This window comes from Mustela nigripes, chromosome 17 (genome assembly GCF_022355385.1).
Source record: "Mustela nigripes isolate SB6536 chromosome 17, MUSNIG.SB6536, whole genome shotgun sequence".
NCBI classification, from domain to species: domain Eukaryota; kingdom Metazoa; phylum Chordata; class Mammalia; order Carnivora; family Mustelidae; genus Mustela; species Mustela nigripes.
The window spans coordinates 42,125,760-42,144,575 of NC_081573.1; the positions used below are offsets into that span (position 1 = coordinate 42,125,760).

Below are 18,816 nucleotides of genomic sequence, written 5' to 3' on the forward strand. Positions count from 1 at the left end.
GGATGTCCTGAGGCGAGTAGAGGGGTTTGGGCGGTTCAGTACCTCGATATTTGCTCTGCCTCAGCCGTGAGGAACGCCCGTTGACCAAGGGGTCCGGTGGGGGCGAAGCTTCCGCCCCCAGCCCGGAACCTTTCTTCTCCACCCTGCGCAGGTTCCGGGGGCCGGCTCTCCGGAGGGCCGGAAGTGGAGGCGGTTGGTGGGGCTGGTGGGGTACAGGGACGCGGCGCGGGCGGCGGTTTGCGGACTGCGGGTGGACCGAATCGAGTGACCGGTGTTCTGCTGTCTGGCCCCGGCAGGGCTGTGCGCGGCTGCACAGTGCACTGCGGCAGCGAAAAGAACGCGGGGCGGACGAGGCGCCCGAGGCGGGGCCCATGGCCTCCTCCTGCGCGAGCATCGACATCGAGGACGCCACGCAGCACCTGCGGGACATTCTCAAGCTGGACCGGCCCGCGGGGGGTGAGCCGGGACAGCGGGGGTGGGCCTTTGGCTGGCGGGCAGAAGGGCGGCGCGGGCCTGGGCCGCCCTCAGAGTCCTCAGGTCCCGCAGGTCCCTCAGGATCCATACTGCATCTTCCCGGCTGGGGAGGTAAGACGAGGGTTGGAGCGGTAAATTCCTGAGCTTGCCCGCCAAGGTTGCAGATCTCTTCTTATCCTGGGGCCGGGCCGTTCTTCGCCGTCCTTCAGCGTCTCTGCTGAAGGTGAGGTTCCTTCTCTGAATCCGCAGGGGCTCCTTCGTGTCCTGGGACTGACGTGTACCTGGGTCTAGCTCAGGTTCCCCATCCTTCTACCTTATAGTTCAGAGGCCTGGTCTGGGCTCTGTATGCTGAGTTTTGGGTCTAGACCTAAGCACTGTGCTGAGGAGCACTGTCACCCTCTGCAACTTGCCCTTCACTCTGGAAGATAGACAACAGGCCTGCTGTTCTAAAACTAATTTTCAGGAAGCGGGTGACCCGCCCCATTTTTGTGCCCTTTCTGGGATTTAACCAAATCACATACTGCACGGCCCTGATTGGATTAGGCTACAAACATCTGCAAGCCCTAGTTTATTTCCATTCACTTAAACTTTACTTGGGCTTGCGCTGATACCTCAGAGCTGCTCCTGCCTCCAAAGAGCCCCCAGAACATAGAGAACTAATGAGGTTGTAATATAATGTTGTTGTCACTGAGACAAGGAATATTTTGGTACTGTGATGGAGACCAGGTATGTGAGGTTAGGGCTGGAAAGTGCCTGAGAACACATTTGAGAGAGAAGACAATGTTTAGGCTAGGTGTTAATAATACAAACAGGTGATTCAGTGTCAGGAATGGCATTCTGCAAAGAAGAAGTAGCATGTGTGAAGGTACCAAAGTTTCCTGACAGGTTTAGGGACCTGTGAAAAGTGGTAGTGGTTGAAAGACTGGTGATTGTGGTGTAGGGTCTGCAGTGGCCACAGCTAAGAATTGGTGCTCTTCAAACCCTGTACTTAAACTTGCTGGGAGGCCCATACTATACTAGCCGCTTTTGAAGCAGACACTAGTGCTCACATTGGGTAGGTTTAACTACCCCTTGCCACCTGAGGAAAATCCATCTTCTTCCTGAAACCACTGAGCACTTTGCCCCAGACCTGGAGTCTGTGGTCCCTTTACTTGTAAGCTTGGCTTGGACCTCTCATGCTCATCAGCCCTGTGCAGACTAGACTACTCAAAGGTTTGGTAGAGTCTGGCATGGCTGGTATTTTGCAGCTTGTTTGTTTGTCCTCATGATAGCCTGCCTGGGAAGGAGAGTGGCCAGCTTACCCCTGAGCAGCTAAAATGGCTCTGATCCAAATGAAGTGGCCTGGAGGTTTTCCACTTAATTTCTTATATACTGATTGGTACTTAATTGTCCCATTTGCCAAATAGTTCTTGCTTGTCTCCTCTGGAGGCACTGGAGGACCATGTCAGATGCCAGACTGTTTTGTCACCAGAACTTTGCCATGTTTTTCTTTTCTTTTCTTTCTTTCTTTCTTTTCTTTTTTTTTACAGATTTATTTGTTTATTTGACAGACAGAGATCACAAGCAGGCAGAGAGGCAGGCAGAGAGGAGTGGGGGGAGCAGGCTCCCTGCTGAGCAAGATGCCTGATTCAGAGCTTGAGCCCAGGATCCTGGAATCATGACCTGAGCTGAAGGCAGATGCATAATGACTGAGCCACCCAGGCGCCCCTTGCCTTGTTTTTCAATGTGGGCCCCTAGTCTCCTTGTCACCTGGGAGCTTTAGGGTGGTGCCTGAGCCTGTGAGGGTGTTTGAAATAGCTAATGGCAAACAAATGAAATGCTGCTTTTCCTGACTACCCATCCTGTCCTAGAGTTTCTCTCCATTTTGTCCAACTCCTTCGTTTTCTTCTGAAGTTACCTGCCCAGGGTGGCTTCTTCTGAACCACTTCTTTGAGGGGCAGGTTGCTTTCTTTCTTACTCCCACATCTTATCAGTGTCCTTTCATACCTTAAGAGCCCATCTTCCCTTCTCTACCATCTATCACTATCTTGGTTTAGGACTGGTATATCTTAATTAAATTCTTAACTATCCTACATGCTGCCTTCAAGCAGTCATTCTTTTTTTTTTTAAGTAGTTTTTTTTTTTTTTTTTTTTTTAAGACTTGATTTATTTGAGGGCGCCTGGGTGGCTCAGTGGGTTAAGCCGCTGCCTTCGGCTCAGGTCATGATCTCAGGGTCCTGGGATCGAGTCCCGCATCGGGCTCTCTGCTCAGCAGGGAGCCTGCTTCCTCCCCTCTCTCTCTCTCTGCCTGCCTCTCTGCCTACTTGTGATCTCTCTCTGTCAAATAAATAAATAAAATATTTAAAAAAAAAATAAAAAAAAATAAAAAAAAGACTTGATTTATTTGACAAGCAGAGATCACAAGCAGGCAGAGAGGCAGACAGAGAGAGAGAGGAGGGCTGAGCAGAGAGCCCGATTCAAAGCTTGATTCCAAGACCCTGGGATCATGACTTGAGCTGAAGGCAGAGACTTGAACCCACTGAGCCACCCAGGTGCCCTAGAGCAGTCATTCTTTTTACAATAGCAGACTGTATCACCTTCCCATTTAAAACTGTGCGGCTCTCAGTGCCACAGGGAGAATTTAAGCACCCAAGCTTCATATCTGAGACCTCTGTGACTTGTTCTCCCTCCCTCTTTCTTATATTTATGTGTTCCAGCCACACTGGCTCTGATCGACCTCCTTAATGAAGTCTCTACTGACCCTTTCCATGCCTTCTCGTAGTACAGAGTCCCTCTGTGCTAATTTGGACTTAAATATTAATTGGCTTCACCAGGTTCTTGATGGCTTTACTCTTCCCTTAGGTAGAAGAGCCACATGCATGTCTTTGGTCTTGGCAGAGATTGTGTTAACCATCAGTGCTTATGGAACAAAAGATGAACCAAGCATCCTCCTCCCCACAGACATGGCTCCCTCAGTTGAATGTTCCCAGAGCACCTCATGGTTCTTAAATGAAGTTCTGCGGGAGGAGAGGCCAGTGGGCAGGTGGAACAACCTCATCAGAGTGGACCTTTCTGTCTCCAGGTCCCAGTGCAGAGACCCAGCGCCCATCTAATGCCTACAATGGGGATCTCAACGGGCTTCTTGTCCCAGACCCCCTCTGCTCAGGTGATGGTACTTCAGCAAACAAGCCTGGTCTCCGTGCCATGCCACCTATTAACCTTCAGGAAAAGCAGGTCATGTGAGTGTCTGGGAAATGGCAGTGGTGATTTTGGGGTCTTTGGGGTGGTGCACTTAACCACGGCATATTTGTACTAGGATGAGGGGCAAGGACAAACTCAAGAGCGTGGGCTGGATCTGAAGTTTGGCCTGCCATTTTAGCATGGAAGTAGGCCCATGACTGAGGAGGGAGGTGAGAGCAAAGGGAGCTGTGGCTTTGGGGACCAGTGGGTCAGGCAGAATTGAGCATCTGGGACTTGACACCTTCACCAGAGTGTTTGTATTCTCTCCCCTCCCAACCCTGCCCCTTGAGACTTTACGGGAACAGGAGTCAAGCTTGTGCACTCCTCCCCCTAGCTGCCTCACAGGAGATGACAGCTCTACATGCATCGGGATTTTGGCCAAGGAGGTGGAGATTGTGGCCAGCAGTGACTCTAGCATCTCAAGCAAAGCACGGGGCAGCAACAAGGTGGGCACCACGACATTGTGGCATGTATGGTGGATGCGGGCACAGTCAGCCTCTCCCTCCCTTCTCCCATGCCGCCAGTTACTGTGAGGATCACCTTGACAGGTAGTGTGCCTCAGTCTCAGGAAGCCAGGGTTAGCTGCCAGATCTCTGTGGGAATCTGGCCCCTAGAGTTATGACTAGGCTGACACCTGTGGCCTATCCTATCCCGGGGTGCCAGAAACCAACTGGGCCCTGGCAGATCTACCTTAGCCCTCAGCCTCTATGACCTTCTTCACCCTTTGTTCTCAGGTGAAAATCCAGCCTGTGGCCAAGTATGACTGGGAACAGAAATATTACTATGGCAACCTTATTGCTGTGTCCAACTCCTTCTTGGCCTATGCCATTCGGGGTGAGTAGGGGTAGGATTGAGGAGGGAGGTGTTCTGCTCAAAGCCCCAGAGATGCAGATCCAGTGTTGGACCACTCAGTCCTTACGGTACGATAGAAGGCTTGTCTGTTCCGCCCCCACCTCTGACAGGCCTTGGGGAGCTGAGGGGGAAAACCGAGTTTGCGACTGGTAGTGGCACTGAGGCAGGCGAGGGCAGGGCGTCTCTGCTGCTGCCTGGGCCTGGATAGTTCCTCAGGGCCGCCTCCTCTTCTGATTCCAGCTGCCAACAACGGCTCGGCGATGGTGCGGGTGATCAGTGTTAGCACTTCAGAGCGGACCCTGCTCAAGGGCTTCACAGGCAGCGTGGCTGATTTGGCCTTTGCACACCTCAATTCCTCCCAGCTGGCCTGCCTGGATGAGGCAGGCAACCTGTTCGTGTGGCGCTTGGCTCTGGTTAATGGCAAAATTCAGTATCCTTTCCCTGGGGTGGGATGGGGGACTGTAGAAAGGTGGGTGGGACAGGGGCTACCAGATGTTGTCATCCACCTGTTTAGCCCTTAACACCGTGCTCAGAGAAGAGATCTTGGTCCACATCCAGCAGCCAGAGGGCACACCACTGAACCACTTCCGCAGGATCATCTGGTGCCCCTTCATCCCAGAGGAGAGTGAGGACTGCTGTGAGGAGGGCAGCCCCACGGTGGCTCTGTTGCATGAGGACCGGGTAAGGGAGCCAGGCATAGGAAGAGAGAAGGGCTCAGAGCAGCCATGGTGTGGGCAGGGCCTGAACGCTCACCTTGTACCTTCCAGGCTGAGGTGTGGGATCTGGACATGCTCCGCTCCAACCACAGCACCTGGCCTGTGCGTGTTAGCCAGATCAAGCAAGGCTTCATCGTGGTAAAAGGCCACAGCACTGTAAGCCTGCCCCTGACTGCTCCCCGCCCCCGCCACTCTTCCCCCTTTCCTCATGCCCCTCATCTCATTCCCGAGCCCCCAGCTGTGCAGGTGGCTTTGCCAGCACTCTGCCCCCGGAACTCTGAACACAAAGTGAGCCTTAGCTATAGAGTGTACATCTAACCTGCTGCACCCTGGGGGGCTGGTGTTCTGTACAGCTCCCATTTAGGGAGGCTTTCATACACATGTACACATCTGCTCTGGGCCAGCTCAGCTCACTACCATCTTCACTGGAGAAGGGCTTATTCCCACCCCAAGTCAGGTGACAAAGCAAGGCTGTTTGGTTTCTTCCCAGTGCCTGAGTGAAGGGGCCCTCTCACCTGATGGGACTGTCCTGGCTACTGCAAGCCATGATGGCTTTGTCAAGTTCTGGCAGATCTACATCGAGGGGCAGGATGAGCCAAGGTACTCAGGGACTGAGAGACCAAGACCCCCCACCCAGGTGAGGGCAAGATCATTCACTCAGGTCCCTTATCGTCCTTCTTGCAGGTGTCTGCATGAGTGGAAGCCTCATGATGGGCGGTCCCTTTCCTGCCTCCTGTTCTGTGACAACCACAAGAAGCAGGACCCTGAGTGCGTGAGTGGGCAGGCAGGTGGGTGGTGGACTGGACCTTGGTTCTCCAGTAGGGGGCCCAGCCAGTGATTCGATGCCTTGCTGCTTTGCAGAGTCCCTTTCTGGAGGTTCCTCATCACTGGTGCTGACCAGAATCGGGAGCTAAAGATGTGGTGCACAGTGTCCTGGACCTGCCTGCAGACCATTCGGTAAGCAGAGGCTGGGCAGGGGCAGTAGGGTGACAGATGGGGGTTCTTTTCACTCTCTGTCTCATTAATCCTGCCTCCTGGGCCCCACAGCTTCTCCCCAGATATCTTCAGCTCAGTGAGTGTGCCCCCCAGCCTCAAGGTTTGTCTGGACCTCTCAGCCGAATACCTTATTCTCAGCGATGTGCAACGGAAGGTAGGCTGTGGTGAGGCAACCGGGGCAGAGCTGGCATCGTCAGGGAGGCAAGGGTGTTGGGCCTCTAGCCCTGCCGTGAGTGCCCCTTGTGTGCAGGTCTTGTACGTGATGGAGCTGCTGCAGAACCAGGAGGAGGGCCGTGCCTGCTTCAGCTCCATCTCTGAGTTCCTGCTCACCCACCCCGTGCTGAGCTTCGGTATCCAGGTTGTGAGTCGCTGCCGACTGCGGCACACTGAGGTGCTGCCTGCTGAGGAGGAGAACGACAGCCTAGGGGCTGGTGAGCTGCTCAGGGTTTAGGAAACATGTTTGTCTGTAGGGAAGTATGGATGCATAGAGGACCAGGGCTTAGTTGCCCACACTGTCTTTGTAGATGGGACCCACGGAGCTGGTGCCATGGAGTCTGCAGCCGGTGTGCTCATCAAACTCTTCTGTGTGCATACTAAGTGAGTGTGTTGGGGAATCCTGTCTCTGCCCTGTCTGTACTCCTCCACACCCTCGTGATGCTGGCCTCTTTGAGCTCTCCTATTCTCACTTTTCTCCGCCTGCAGGGCACTGCAGGACGTGCAGATCCGTTTCCAGCCGCAGTTGAACCCCGACGTGGTGGCCCCACTCCCCACCCACACTGCCCATGAGGACTTTGGTGAGTGAGGTGTAAGAGGGAGGCAGGTTAGACTGACCAAGGTCTGAGATCTGACTCAAGTGGCAGCTTTCCCCACAGCATTTGGAGAGTCTCGGCCTGAACTGGGCTCTGAGGGCCTGGGGTCATCTACCCAAGGATCCCAGCCTGACCCCCGACGCATAGTGGAGCTGCCTGCGCCCGCGGACTTCCTCAGTCTGAGCAGTGAGACGAAGCCCAAGCTGATGACCCCTGACGCCTTCATGACACCTAGCACCTCCCTGCAGCAGGTGTGCTGGGGGGAGGGGGGTGGGGCTCAGGGCAGGCTGACCAAGGAATCCCCCGCCTGTGGGCCATGGCCTCAGTCCCCTGCCTCTCCCCAGATCGCTGTGTCCCCCAGCAGCAGCAGCAGCTCCGGCTCTAGCTCCAGCTCCAGCTCCTCCTCTCTTACAGCTGTGTCTGCCATGAGCAGTACGTCAGCTGTGGACCCCTCCTTGCCTAGGTGAAGCGAGGGTCACAGTTGGGGGAGGGCAGGGGCTGGTGCCAGGCTCTGGCTGCTATACCTCAGCCTTCCTGCCACCAGGCCACCTGAGGAGCTGACCTTGAGCCCCAAGTTGCAGCTGGACGGCAGTCTGACGATGAGCAGCAGTAGCAGCCTGCAGGCAAGCCCACGCAGCCTCTTGCCCAGCCTGCTCCCAGGTCCAGCTGACAAACTGACTCCCAAAGCACCTGGGCAGGTGTGTGTGTGGGTGTGTATGAAGTGCAGGGTGGCAGGTATGTGGTAGCAGGAAGCTGGGGGCCTTTCCTCCCAGAGTGCCTGAGGGCTTTCCCTGAGGTCATCCCAGCCTCCCTGGTCCCTGGAGGGCAGCTTCTCATCCTGTGTCCATCCCTACCTCCTCTCCTCTGGGCTGGGGGATTTTTGATGTGCATCCCCCTTCTCCACCGTCCCATCCCTGCAGACGGCAGGCCTCATCTGTGCTCCCGCATTCCCACGTCCCGCTGTCTAAGTCACATCTTTGCTCCACCTCAGGTGCCTGCTGCTGCCTCTGCACTGTCGCTGGAGCTGCAGGAAGTGGAACCCCTGGGGCTACCCCAGGCTTCTCCCAGCCGCACCCGCTCCCCTGATGTTATTTCCTCAGCTTCCACTGCCTTGTCCCAGGACATCCCTGAGATCGCATCTGAGGCCCTGTCCCGTGGTTTTGTCTCCTCTGCTCCTGAGGGTCTTGAACCAGACAGTATGGCCTCAGCTGCCTCAGCGCTCCACCTGCTGTCCCCACGGCCCCGGCCGGGGCCCGAGCTTGGCTCCCAGCTTGGCCTCGATGGAGGACCTGGGGATGGGGATCGGCACAGTACCCCTTCCCTTTTGGAGGCAGCGTTGACCCAGGAGGCCACAGCCTCTGACAGTCAGGTCTGGCCTACGGCACCGGACATTACTCGTGAGACCTGCAGCAGCCTGGCAGAGAGGTGAGGAACGTGGGAGGGGAGTGGGCGCTGGTGGGAGTGGTTTCAGGTAGCATCATCCGCTGTTGAGTTGGCCTGTTCCTTCAGTCCCAGGAACGGCCTCCAGGAGAAGCACAAGAGCCTGGCCTTCCACCGACCACCTTATCACCTGCTGCAGCAACATGACAGCCAGGACGCCAGTGCTGAGCAAAGGTAGGTGCCACCCTATGCTGTCTTCTCGTGAGGGAGGGCTGGTAAGTGGGTCGGTGCTGATTTTTCTCCCTCCCCTTTCTCCAGTGACCATGATGATGAGGTTGCTAGCCTTGCCTCTGCTGCAGGGGGCTTTGGCACCAAAGTTCCCACTCCACGGCTACCGGCCAAGGACTGGAAGACCAAGGGTTCTCCTCGAGCCTCACCTAAGCTTAAGAGAAAGGGCAAGAAAGATGACGGGTACGGGGTGGGGTCCTGTGGCCAGGGAGAGGGGTGGTTCTCCGGCTCCCCTGCCTGACGCAGCCTGAGGTGCTTCTTGTCCATGGCAGGGACTCAGCTGTGGGATCCCGGCTCTTGGAGCACCAGGTCAGTGAAGTAACAGCCTTTCTATTTCTGGGATGACTCCTGCGAGGATGGGGAAGAACTCTGGGCCGTTCCCTGGTCTGGTGTGTGGGAATGTGTAAGGCGGGCATCATCTGACTTGGTGCTCTTGGCAGGTGGCAGACCCTCCTGAGGACTGGCCAGCCCTAATTTGGCAACAGCAGAGAGAGTTGGCAGAGCTGCGACACAGCCAAGAAGAATTGCTGCAGCGTCTTTGCACCCAGCTGGAAGGCCTGCAGAGCACTGTCACAGGCCACGTAGAACGAGCCCTGGAGTCGCGGCATGAGCAGGAGCGTATCCTTACGGGTCATGGCTCAGTGTGGCGTAGGGGTGGGGACAGCAGCAGCATTCTTGGCCCAGGAATGGATGTGGGACCTGCCCCAGGTCTGTTCCTTAGCTGCAGTGCAGAGCGGCGGCTGGAGCGGGCACTGGCCGAGGGGCAGCAGCGGGGTGGACAGCTGCAGGAGCAGCTGACACAACAGCTGTCCCAGGCGCTGTCTTCGGCTGTAGCTGGGCGGCTGGAGCGCAGCATACGGGATGAGATCAAGAAGACGGTGCCCCCGTGTGAGTTCGGCATGGAGACTTCTGGGTGGGCCAGGTGGGAGTGGAGCTTCCTGTCTGTCAGGCTGCCTTTCGTGGCTCCACCTGTTCCTCTTCATCCTGCCCCAGGTGTCTCCAGGAGTCTGGAGCCAGTGGCAGGCCAGCTGAGCAACTCAGTGGCCACCAAGCTCACTGCCGTGGAGGGTAGCATGAAAGAGAATATCTCCAAGCTGCTGAAGTCCAAGGTGCTGTAGGGCCCAAGATGAGGGAGGCTGGTGGTTGCTGGGCGTGGTCATATCAGCTTGGGCTTAGCCTTTCAACTCAGCTCTCCCTCTACCCCCAGAACTTGACAGATGCCATTGCCCGAGCAGCTGCAGACACATTACAGGGGCCAATGCAGGCTGCCTACCGTGAAGCCTTTCAGAGTGTGGTGCTGCCGGCGTTTGAGAAGAGCTGCCAAGCCATGTTCCAGCAGATCAATGATAGCTTCCGACTGGGCACACAAGAGTGTGAGTGGGGTCATATGCCTCAATGTGGGAGGGGCTGTCCTTCTCTCCCCGGCCAGCCCTCTCATGCTCCTGTGGTCATCTCTCAGACTTGCAGCAGCTGGAGAGCCACATGAAGAGCCGGAAGGCGCGAGAACAGGAGGCACGGGAGCCTGTGTTGGCCCAGCTGCGGGGCCTGGTCAGCACACTGCAGGGTGCCACCGAGCAGATGGCGGCCACTGTGTCTAGCAGCGTTCGGGCTGAGGTGCAGCACCAGCTGCACGTGGCTGTAGGCAGGTGTGTGGGCGGGGTATTGGGCAAGGTGCTGGGTCTGGAAAGCACCAGACTAGACTTCCTGTCTGTCTCATCTCCCTCGCTTCCCTTTGCAGCCTACAGGAGTCCATTTTAGCACAGGTACAGCGCATTGTTAAGGGTGAGGTGAGTGTAGCACTCAAGGAACAACAGGCTGCCGTCACATCTAGCATCATGCAGGCCATGCGTTCAGCTGCTGGCACACCCGTCCCCGCTGCCCACCTCGATTGCCAGGCCCAGCAAGCCCATATCCTGCAGCTGCTGCAGCAGGGCCACCTCAATCAGGCCTTCCAACAGGTATGCCGGCCAGTAGGTCGAGGTAAGGGTCAGGTGTCTTCTGACAGGGTGCACACACATACCCGCCAGGCTCTGAGTGCTCCAGCCCCAGTACACTGTTCTTGGTTGCCTTTGGCTTCAGGCCGTTTCCCCTACTTTCCCCTCTTCCTGGACCTTTCTTTCTATCTAACGCCTGCCTTGCTTCATGACCACCCTTCTCAGGAAACCTTTCCTGATCCCCTAGAGTAACAACACAGCTCTCTATGACTGTCTGTGGGCCCCTGAGCACCCCCCCCACCCCCCGAGCCCTCAGTACCCTACTCTGGTTATCCACGGCCAGCCAAGTAGGTATTCCCTTCTGATCTTGGCTGTAAACACTGTTCTCTTCCTAGGCCCTGACAGCTGCTGACCTGAACCTGGTGCTGTATGTGTGTGAAACTGTGGACCCAGGGCAGGTTTTTGGGCAGCCACCCTGCCCACTCTCCCAGCCTGTGCTCCTTTCCCTCATCCAGCAGCTGGCCTCTGACCTTGGTACTCGAACTGATCTCAAGCTCAGGTGAGTGGACTCAGGGATCAGGAGACAGGTTGGGGTGGAGGTGGAGGAGCAGTTCAAACAGAGACTCTTGCCTGACTCTGCTTCCTAATTTTTCTCCCCCAGTCCCTTCTGTGCCCACCTATCTCTGGCTTTGAGGCCACCCTTTGTCAGCAGTCCCTCTGGGCGTCGGTGCCACCAGGGGGCGCTCGCATCTGCCGGAGCCCACCTGTTTCTTGTCTCTTTCTTCCACTACAGCTACCTGGAAGAGGCTGTGATGCACCTGGACCACAGTGACCCCATTACTCGGGACCACATGGGCTCCGTCATGGCCCAGGTGCGCCAGAAGCTCTTCCAGTTCCTTCAGGCTGAGCCACACAACTCACTTGGTAAAGTGGCCCGACGTCTCAGCCTCATGCTGCACGGCCTTGTAACCCCTAGCCTCCCGTAGCTAAGCCTGCCTTGCTCAGAGTTGGGGAGGCACTGAAGGCCAGCAGACAGGCCTAGGCCAAAGCAGGGTCATGTCTACCCTTTTACCTGCTCAGGCTCCCACCTTGGGGGTGTTTGAGGGGAGAGCACTGGCTGTGGTCTACAGGTTGTGGTAGCCAGCAGGTTTAGGCTGGGCCCAGGGTGGGTACTGTGCCTTCTTGGGTTCTGCCATGCCTGGAGCATGACCCTTGAGATCGTGACACCACTTGAGTTGCATTTTCCATGTTCCTTTTTACCTCCAATTTGGATCTTTTTGTTTTTGAAAAATATTGAGAAATTCAATTAAATGCTTTTGGAATAAAATGGAGTATGTGTGTGCTTTTGGTGTAACTTTGATAGGGGTCTCTGTTCTCTCCCCTCTCTCTTCCCTGTGTTGGAACTCTGTCTAGGCTAAGCCTGGTGCCTGGACACCCACTCTCATCTACATAGCTGCTCTCCCAGGTCCCCTTTCCATTTCTGAGACAAGGGCCCTGAGGTCAGCTCTGCAATTGCCTTGTCGCCAGCTCTTCTCTCTGGGGTCCCTCCCCTCCTTTGCCAATCTGAGTACTAGGGCGGGGCTGCCCAGCTGGCTTTGGGCCCCGCCCCGAGCTCCCATCCAATCACAATCCCTTCTTTCGGGGGCTGGGCCGAAGGGCTCTGCTTCCAAGCTGCTAGCTCCAGCACTAGGCTCCCAGCCGGGGATGATGCGGGGATGATGCTCGGCTACTGCTCCTGTCACCACTGCCAGCGACTGCCCCGAGCTTCCGGTGTGCTGGGGCTGTTGCAGCTGTTGCTACCGCTTGGTGAGTGCGGGAGTGCTGGACCCGGCTTAGCGGTGCGTGGCACACCCTCTCCCCAGTCTAGGTATAGGGCGTGTGAGAGCTGAGGCCCATCCTTCCTGGGCCCTGGGAACCAGGCTGGAGTGGAGGTGCAACGTTTTCAGGGAGGGGTAATACGTGCCAGTGGCTTCAGGATGCAAATGGGCATGACCTGATATCTAGTCATGGGGAAAGGACCCCAAAATTCCACATCGCCCATTCCAGTAAAGGGAGACCTAGGCTCTCGTGGGACCCCTAGTCCAGCCGTGGGACCCCTGAAGCCCTCTCTTAGGGTCTGATCTGGATCCCGACCCTGCCTCTCCTGCTCTCCCTGGCGGAGAACACCTGTCTTTGGGTATGGGGGTGGGATGGTCAAGTGAAGTTTGTCCAGCCTGCAGGACAGTTAAGGGAGCCTGTAGCCCTCATCTCCATGTTCTGACTTTTAAACTTGGACTATCCTCACCTGACCTGTGACCCTAGAAGCTCAGAGGAAGAGCCAACCCTTGGGACAGGTCACCTTACCCCCTCTCCACATACCCTGTACGGGTTGTGCCTAGGGGGGAGCCAAAGCAGGTGGATCCCCAGATGTGCCCGTTGGTTCCCTTGGGTGCCTCTGACTCTGAGTCACGTCCCCCGAGCACATGCAGGTAAACAAGCCCCTGGGGGCTTGGCGCTGAAGGGGGGTGGGGCTGCTCATCCTATCAACCACTCTCCACCCCCACCCCTAGTCCTTGTATCTCCCCTGGCAGCAGCAGCAATGGGCCCAGGGGGCTGTGACACCATATACCAGGGGTTTGCTGAGTGTCTCATCCGCTTGGGGGACGGCATGGGCCTTGGAGGCGAGCTGGACACTGTCTGCAGGTAAGAACAGGTGTAAAGATGCCTGCCTAACTGTGGGAACCCCCCACCACCCTGGGGCCTGAACCTTTTTCCTTCCCATTACAAAAGCCTCTTTACCCCACCTAATTACCCTAACCCCAAGCCTTTAACAGGTCTTGGAATGACTTCCACGTCTGTGCCTCCCAAGTCCTGTTGCGCTGCCCAGAGGAGGCTGCTGCTGTGTGGGAGTCCCTACAGCAAGAAGCTCGCCAGGCCCCGCACCCAGACAACTTGCATGTTCTCTGCGGCACCCCTGTGCGTATCAGGGAGCATGGCATAGGCCCTGAGACCAACCAGGAGACGCTGCAGGCAAGAGCATCTGCACCCACCCCATCCCCGACGCCCCCACTGCTGGCAGCTGCTCTGGCGCTCGCCTGCCTCCTGGGACCTCTGGCCTAGCCAGTCTGGTGGAGCAGCAGCACCCCTGCCTCCTACCCTGCTCTGGTAGCTGCGCTTGGGGCTCGACACAGTGCCCTTGGCTTTCATTAAAGGTATTTATATTTGTACTAAGCTCCTTCCTTTCTTCTGGCCATTGCCAGCCCTGCTTTGTTGGGGTGGAGCCTCCAGAAGCTGATCTCTGGGGATGGATGGGCAGGGCCCATGGCCACCACAGGGGACTCAATCTTTCTACTTAAAGATACTCATTTTCCAGGGCTGGCTGTGCAGAGTTTTCCATCGTGTGCAGGTTCTAGGAGCTACAGTGGTGACCTGAAATCTTCTGGAATGCATTGCCTTCCTCTCTTCTCTTGGGCTGGCATTTCTCCCCAAGTCTGCCCCTTCTGTCCTGGCCCCCGTGGGCATGTGAGGGGGTGAAGTGTACCAGCCCACCCCATCCCGTTTGTTTCAGCCTCCATGTTCCTGCCATCTCTGCTAACTATGTCTTAGCATTCAAGACAGATTAAGTGCTCTGTCCTCTCCCTCTCTGGTGTCCTGGTCTACCTGAGGGGAAGCTGTTCCAGGAGATGGGGAGTCCCTGTTTGGGTCTATATTCAAGTCCCTGAGGTGACCTAGAGCTGCAGAAACGGGTTATGATGAGGGTTCCTCTGGCCTCTCATGTACCCAAGCTTCTCCTTTGAGAAGAGGTATGCAGTGTGACGTCAATAATCCCAGAAGATTTTCTGGAAGCATGGAATGAGTGTGTGATGTGTGAGGAAACCCTGTTCATCCTGGTGGAGAGAGGCAAGAATCCACATGGGCAGAATCCTGAGGGAAGGAGGAGTCCTCAGAAAGGGTGAAATGCTCTCTCAATCAGTCCTCTACCACCACCTCTAGGACCTTACTCCAACCCATCACCCCATGACTTGTGTGGGCAGTGCCATGGCCTCACTGACTTCTGCTCTCATCCCCTCTGCTTTGGTCTCCTTTTTTTTTTTTTTTTTTAATTTAGAACCAATTCCAAAGTTAAAGCTCCTTTTCATTGTCTATGCAGCCCTACCTAAGCCAGTTCTGCCCACAGTTGATTCAGTCCACTCCTGCGACTCCCCTCTGTCTGAGCCTAGAGCAGGGATCTATCTACTCAGTCCTTGGCATCAGGGAGGGCATGTTATAGGAAGTGATAAGGGAGGTCAGGATGTGGGACTTAACAGGTGGTGGAGGAGAGATGGGCTGAGTTGGAGAGGCCTTTACAAGAGGAGCCCAAAGGAATCAGGGTAGGAACCCAGAGCTTGGTAGACTAGGTTTACACTAAAGCCCATGCTGGGGGACTGCTGCCTCCAGGACTGAATAAGCCTAATTGAACCCTTCCTTGTTTGGCTCCAGGGTGACAGGAGCCTCCAGAGACCTCCATCCTTGTGCATAGCAGCCCTACTTCATCTGTTCTTCCCAAACATCATCCGATTCCAGTTAGCTCAGATACCTCCGTCAACTCTGTCTGCCCAACGTTTGCTCCTCTGCTTCATTCACTTTTATCTCCACTTTTATCTCCCAGCCAGTCATTACCAATCTTCTCACATGGCCTAAAGGAGAAAATTCAGGAGGAAATTCCTCCCACATCTGCCCCACTCTGACCACCAGAATTTTCCAGAAGGAAAGGCCAGGCTTTTATCCCTTTAGTTTTTTTTGTTGTTGTTTGTTTTTTTTAAGATTTTATTTATTTGTTTGGCAGAGAGAAAGAGCGAGTGCAAAAGTGGGGAACAGCAGAGTGGAGAAGGAGAAGCAGGCTCTGCTGAACAGGCAGCATGATGTGGTGCTCAATCCCAGGACTCCAGTATCAGACCTGAGCAGAAGGCATGTGCTTAACCAACTAACTGAGCCACCTAGGCAGACCCCCCACCACACCCTTTTGGGTCTTTGTATATTAATTTTCTGTACTCAGAATACCTTTCCCCATACCCTCCTGGTGAACTCCTTTTCTTGCTCAGTATCACTTCCTTCCTAATCCTGACTCCACACCTGAATCAGAAGCCTACAGGTCCACACAGCTTCCCAGTTGTCTTCTGTCTCAGTACTAATAACACTGGTTTGCTCCTATCTCGGTCCAGGTTAAAATTCTCCACTCTGGACTCCCCAGGGGTCCTCTCTATGTCTCTAGCACCCAACTTAGGGCTGGGTATAAAGAGTACACTTGTAGAAGTATGTGGAATCAAAGACAGAATCTCTAAGCCCAGCACAGGAAGTGTTATAGTCAGTAAGAGCTTGGACTGAGAATGACCTCAGCATTGAGAATGCGTCATTTGGGGCAGCCCCCTAACCTAGCTTGGGCATACTTTGGAAAGGATGATGCTGAGAATCCAGACCCGGAAAGTCTTCTCACACCCCCCTCTTGGTGGGTGGCCAGGAGCAGCCTGCTTCTAGGAGCTGGGGCCCAACTCCTTTGGCCAGCCATCCAGGGGATTACCATCCTCCTGCTGTGACCTACTTTACACTGGTTTTTGCTCCCTAAGTCCCTGCTCTTCCCTGGAATGAGTGACCTGGAGTGTGTGCATGGGGGTGGGGACGGAATCTGCTTTCTGGCCAGGGGCTTAAGAGCTTTGTATGTTTATCCCAGAGCTGGAGGAGGGGGGTGAGCTGATGGCCAGACAGGGCCCTGACACATCTGCACAGGCCAGAGCATAACGGTGATATGTCTCACCATTATGTATGTCTCACATTTACAGCTCTGTAAATGGAATAGCTTTTTGGAATAGCTTATTGCCCATGGGAGAGACTGGGGCTGAATGTCCTGAACCCAGTCCCTCTGCATCAACATGCCTCTTATCTCAGGACCCTGTGTTCTTTGCCAGAGTCCAGACAAGCATCTACCAGTAGCAAGGGCCCAATAAATACTTGTTGGATTAATTTGCTGAATGTCTGTAAAATTGAGGTGTTGTGTGTGAATTTTTGAAAATGATTTTATTTATTTATTAGAGAGAGAGCATGAACAGGGGGAGGGGGAGAAGGAGAAGCAGACTCCCCGCTGAGCAGGGAGCCCAGTGTGGGGCTCCATGCTGAGACTCCAGGATCATGAACTGAGCTGAAGGCAGACGCTCAAGGTCAACCAACTGAGCCACCCAGGTGCCCTATTGTGTGTGAATTTCTAAGCCTTGCCAACCCTAGAATTCCATATTACTTTTAACCTTCACAACAACTCTGTGGGGTCAGGATTATGATCCCCATAAAACAGAAGAAAAATGAGGCTTAAGGAGAAGAGATGTCACACAGCTGTGACAGTGTCAGAGTTTGGGCTATGATCCCAGGTTTGTGGGACCCCAAAGTAATGCCCTTAATCAACAGACTTTTGAGAGAGATTTTTTTTTTCTTTTGGAGTCAGGGGGAGCAATGATTTTTAAAGGTGTTTTTTAATTTTTAATTTTCTCAAATTCAGTTAACCAACACACGGTACCTCATTAGTTTCTGATGTAGTGTTCAACAATTCATCAGTTGCATATAACACCCAGTACTCATCATATCACGTGCCCTCCTTAATGCCCATCACCAGGTTACTCCATTCCCTCCTCATGCCTCCCATCTCCCAAAGGTGTTTTTTTAAATAAAACTTTTTATGAAACTCTGCTATATAAAACAGATCGTGATGTTTTATTGGTTTTAATTTATTTTTAGATATAAAGTATAACATACAGTAAATTAAAGATAATTTCAGGGGTACCTGGGTGGCTCAGCGGGTTAAAGCCTCTGCCTTCAGCTCAGGTCATGATCCCAGGATCCTGGGATTGAGCCCCGCATCGGGCTCTCTGCTTGGCCTGGAATCTGCTTCCCTTCCTCTCTCTCTGCCTGCCTTCCTGCCTACTTGTGATCTCTGTCTGTCAAATAAATAAATAAAATAAAATAAAAAGATAATTTCATGTATAAAGTAAATAATAAATATATTTTTAAAGATTTATTTATTTATTTGATAGAGATCACAAGTAGGCAGAAAGGCAGAGAGGGAGAAGCAGACCCCCTGCTGAGCAAGAGCCCAATGTGGGGCTCCATCCCAGGATCCTGGGATCATGACCTGAGCTGAAGGCAGTGGTTTAACCCACTGAGCCACCCAAGGGCCCCCATAAATATATATTTTTAAAGATTTTATTTCTTTATTTGACAGACAAAGATCACAAGTAGGCAGAGAGGCAGTCAGAGAGAGAGAGGAGCAAGCAAGCTCCCTGCAGAGCAGAGAGCCCGATGAGGGGCTCGATCCCAGGACTCTGGGATCATGACCCAAGCTGAAGGCAGAGGCTTTAACCCACTAAGCCACCCAGGTGCCCCAATAATAAATATTTTAACAATGAAGTAGATGGAAGGAGGTTACAACACCCTTATTACCTCCGGCATCTACTACCCGCCCCCCTCCCCGCAATTTGGGATTGTTGTAAAGTAGTGAGGTAATTCTGATCTTCTAGAGAAATCTTAATGGTAACATTTAAAAAAAAAAATTACTTGATTTGCAGTCTCAGAATACACTTACATTTAATAACAACAACAAAAATTAAAACAAAAAACCGTTACTCCGAAGTTAGCCCAGGACTAACATCACCTTCACTGATCCTCTAGTTAGCCATTTGCAACTCCTCTGTGATGGAGGCCAAATTTAACACGCCCGAGAGCCTCAATTATTTTAACTGCAGTTTAAAAAAAAAAAACAAAACCGATTTGCTAATGAAATTTTTTTTAAGTTTTTTTTTAATATTTTATTTTTATAAACATATATTTTTATCCCCAGGGGTACAGGTCTGTCAATCACCAGGTTTACACACTTCACAGCACTCACCGAAGCATATACCCTCCCCAATGCTAATGAAATTTAAATCGATCCTTTGCGGAGTTCCAGAGGCACTTCCAAAAACTTCTGTTGAAACTCACTACGTGCCCAACTTTGCACTATAGAGCGTCCTTCTGCCCTAACTAGAAGTTTGACACTTTCTCCCTACCTCCGGGGTAGGGAGGTCCTAACCCGCGCCCAAGGTGCAACTGCTCTAAGGGTTACTTAAACTCACCGGGAGGAGAGAGTAAGTCCCCGCCCGAAGACGTTGA

The 18,816-nt window shown here is 53.9% G+C and overlaps 2 protein-coding genes across 7 annotated transcripts; both read left to right on the forward strand.

The window, feature by feature from the left end:
- Window positions 1-172: 172 nt before the first annotated feature.
- Window positions 173-11,999, forward strand: EDC4 (enhancer of mRNA decapping 4). Of its 4 annotated transcripts, none has more exons than XM_059383960.1 (29): window positions 173-456; window positions 3,536-3,692; window positions 4,028-4,139; window positions 4,428-4,527; window positions 4,786-4,975; window positions 5,079-5,226; window positions 5,313-5,417; window positions 5,752-5,861; window positions 5,946-6,029; window positions 6,123-6,218; window positions 6,309-6,411; window positions 6,508-6,688; window positions 6,782-6,854; window positions 6,960-7,051; window positions 7,118-7,317; window positions 7,411-7,529; window positions 7,611-7,764; window positions 8,058-8,491; window positions 8,576-8,680; window positions 8,765-8,917; window positions 9,007-9,043; window positions 9,175-9,352; window positions 9,467-9,622; window positions 9,728-9,843; window positions 9,942-10,107; window positions 10,194-10,380; window positions 10,473-10,692; window positions 11,064-11,227; window positions 11,462-11,999. In XM_059383960.1, exons 1-29 carry the CDS (start codon window positions 372-374, stop codon window positions 11,652-11,654), a joined length of 4,218 nt encoding a protein of 1,405 aa, XP_059239943.1. In that variant the 5' UTR covers window positions 173-371; the 3' UTR covers window positions 11,655-11,999. The 4 variants fall into 4 exon arrangements, with proteins under 4 accessions (XP_059239943.1, XP_059239942.1, XP_059239944.1 ...); XM_059383961.1 differs by having other exon boundaries at window positions 174-456; window positions 7,130-7,317; XM_059383962.1 differs by lacking the exon at window positions 173-456 and adding an exon at window positions 477-697.
- Window positions 12,000-12,309: 310 nt separating this feature from the next.
- Window positions 12,310-13,874, forward strand: NRN1L (neuritin 1 like). Of its 3 annotated transcripts, XM_059382039.1 has the most exons (4): window positions 12,310-12,474; window positions 13,047-13,136; window positions 13,218-13,350; window positions 13,482-13,874. In XM_059382039.1, exons 1-4 carry the CDS (start codon window positions 12,384-12,386, stop codon window positions 13,765-13,767), a joined length of 600 nt encoding a protein of 199 aa, XP_059238022.1. In that variant the 5' UTR covers window positions 12,310-12,383; the 3' UTR covers window positions 13,768-13,874. The 3 variants fall into 3 exon arrangements, with proteins under 3 accessions (XP_059238022.1, XP_059238024.1, XP_059238023.1); XM_059382041.1 differs by lacking the exon at window positions 13,047-13,136 and having other exon boundaries at window positions 12,315-12,474; window positions 13,239-13,350; XM_059382040.1 differs by lacking the exon at window positions 13,047-13,136 and having other exon boundaries at window positions 12,317-12,474.
- Window positions 13,875-18,816: the final 4,942 nt, after the last annotated feature.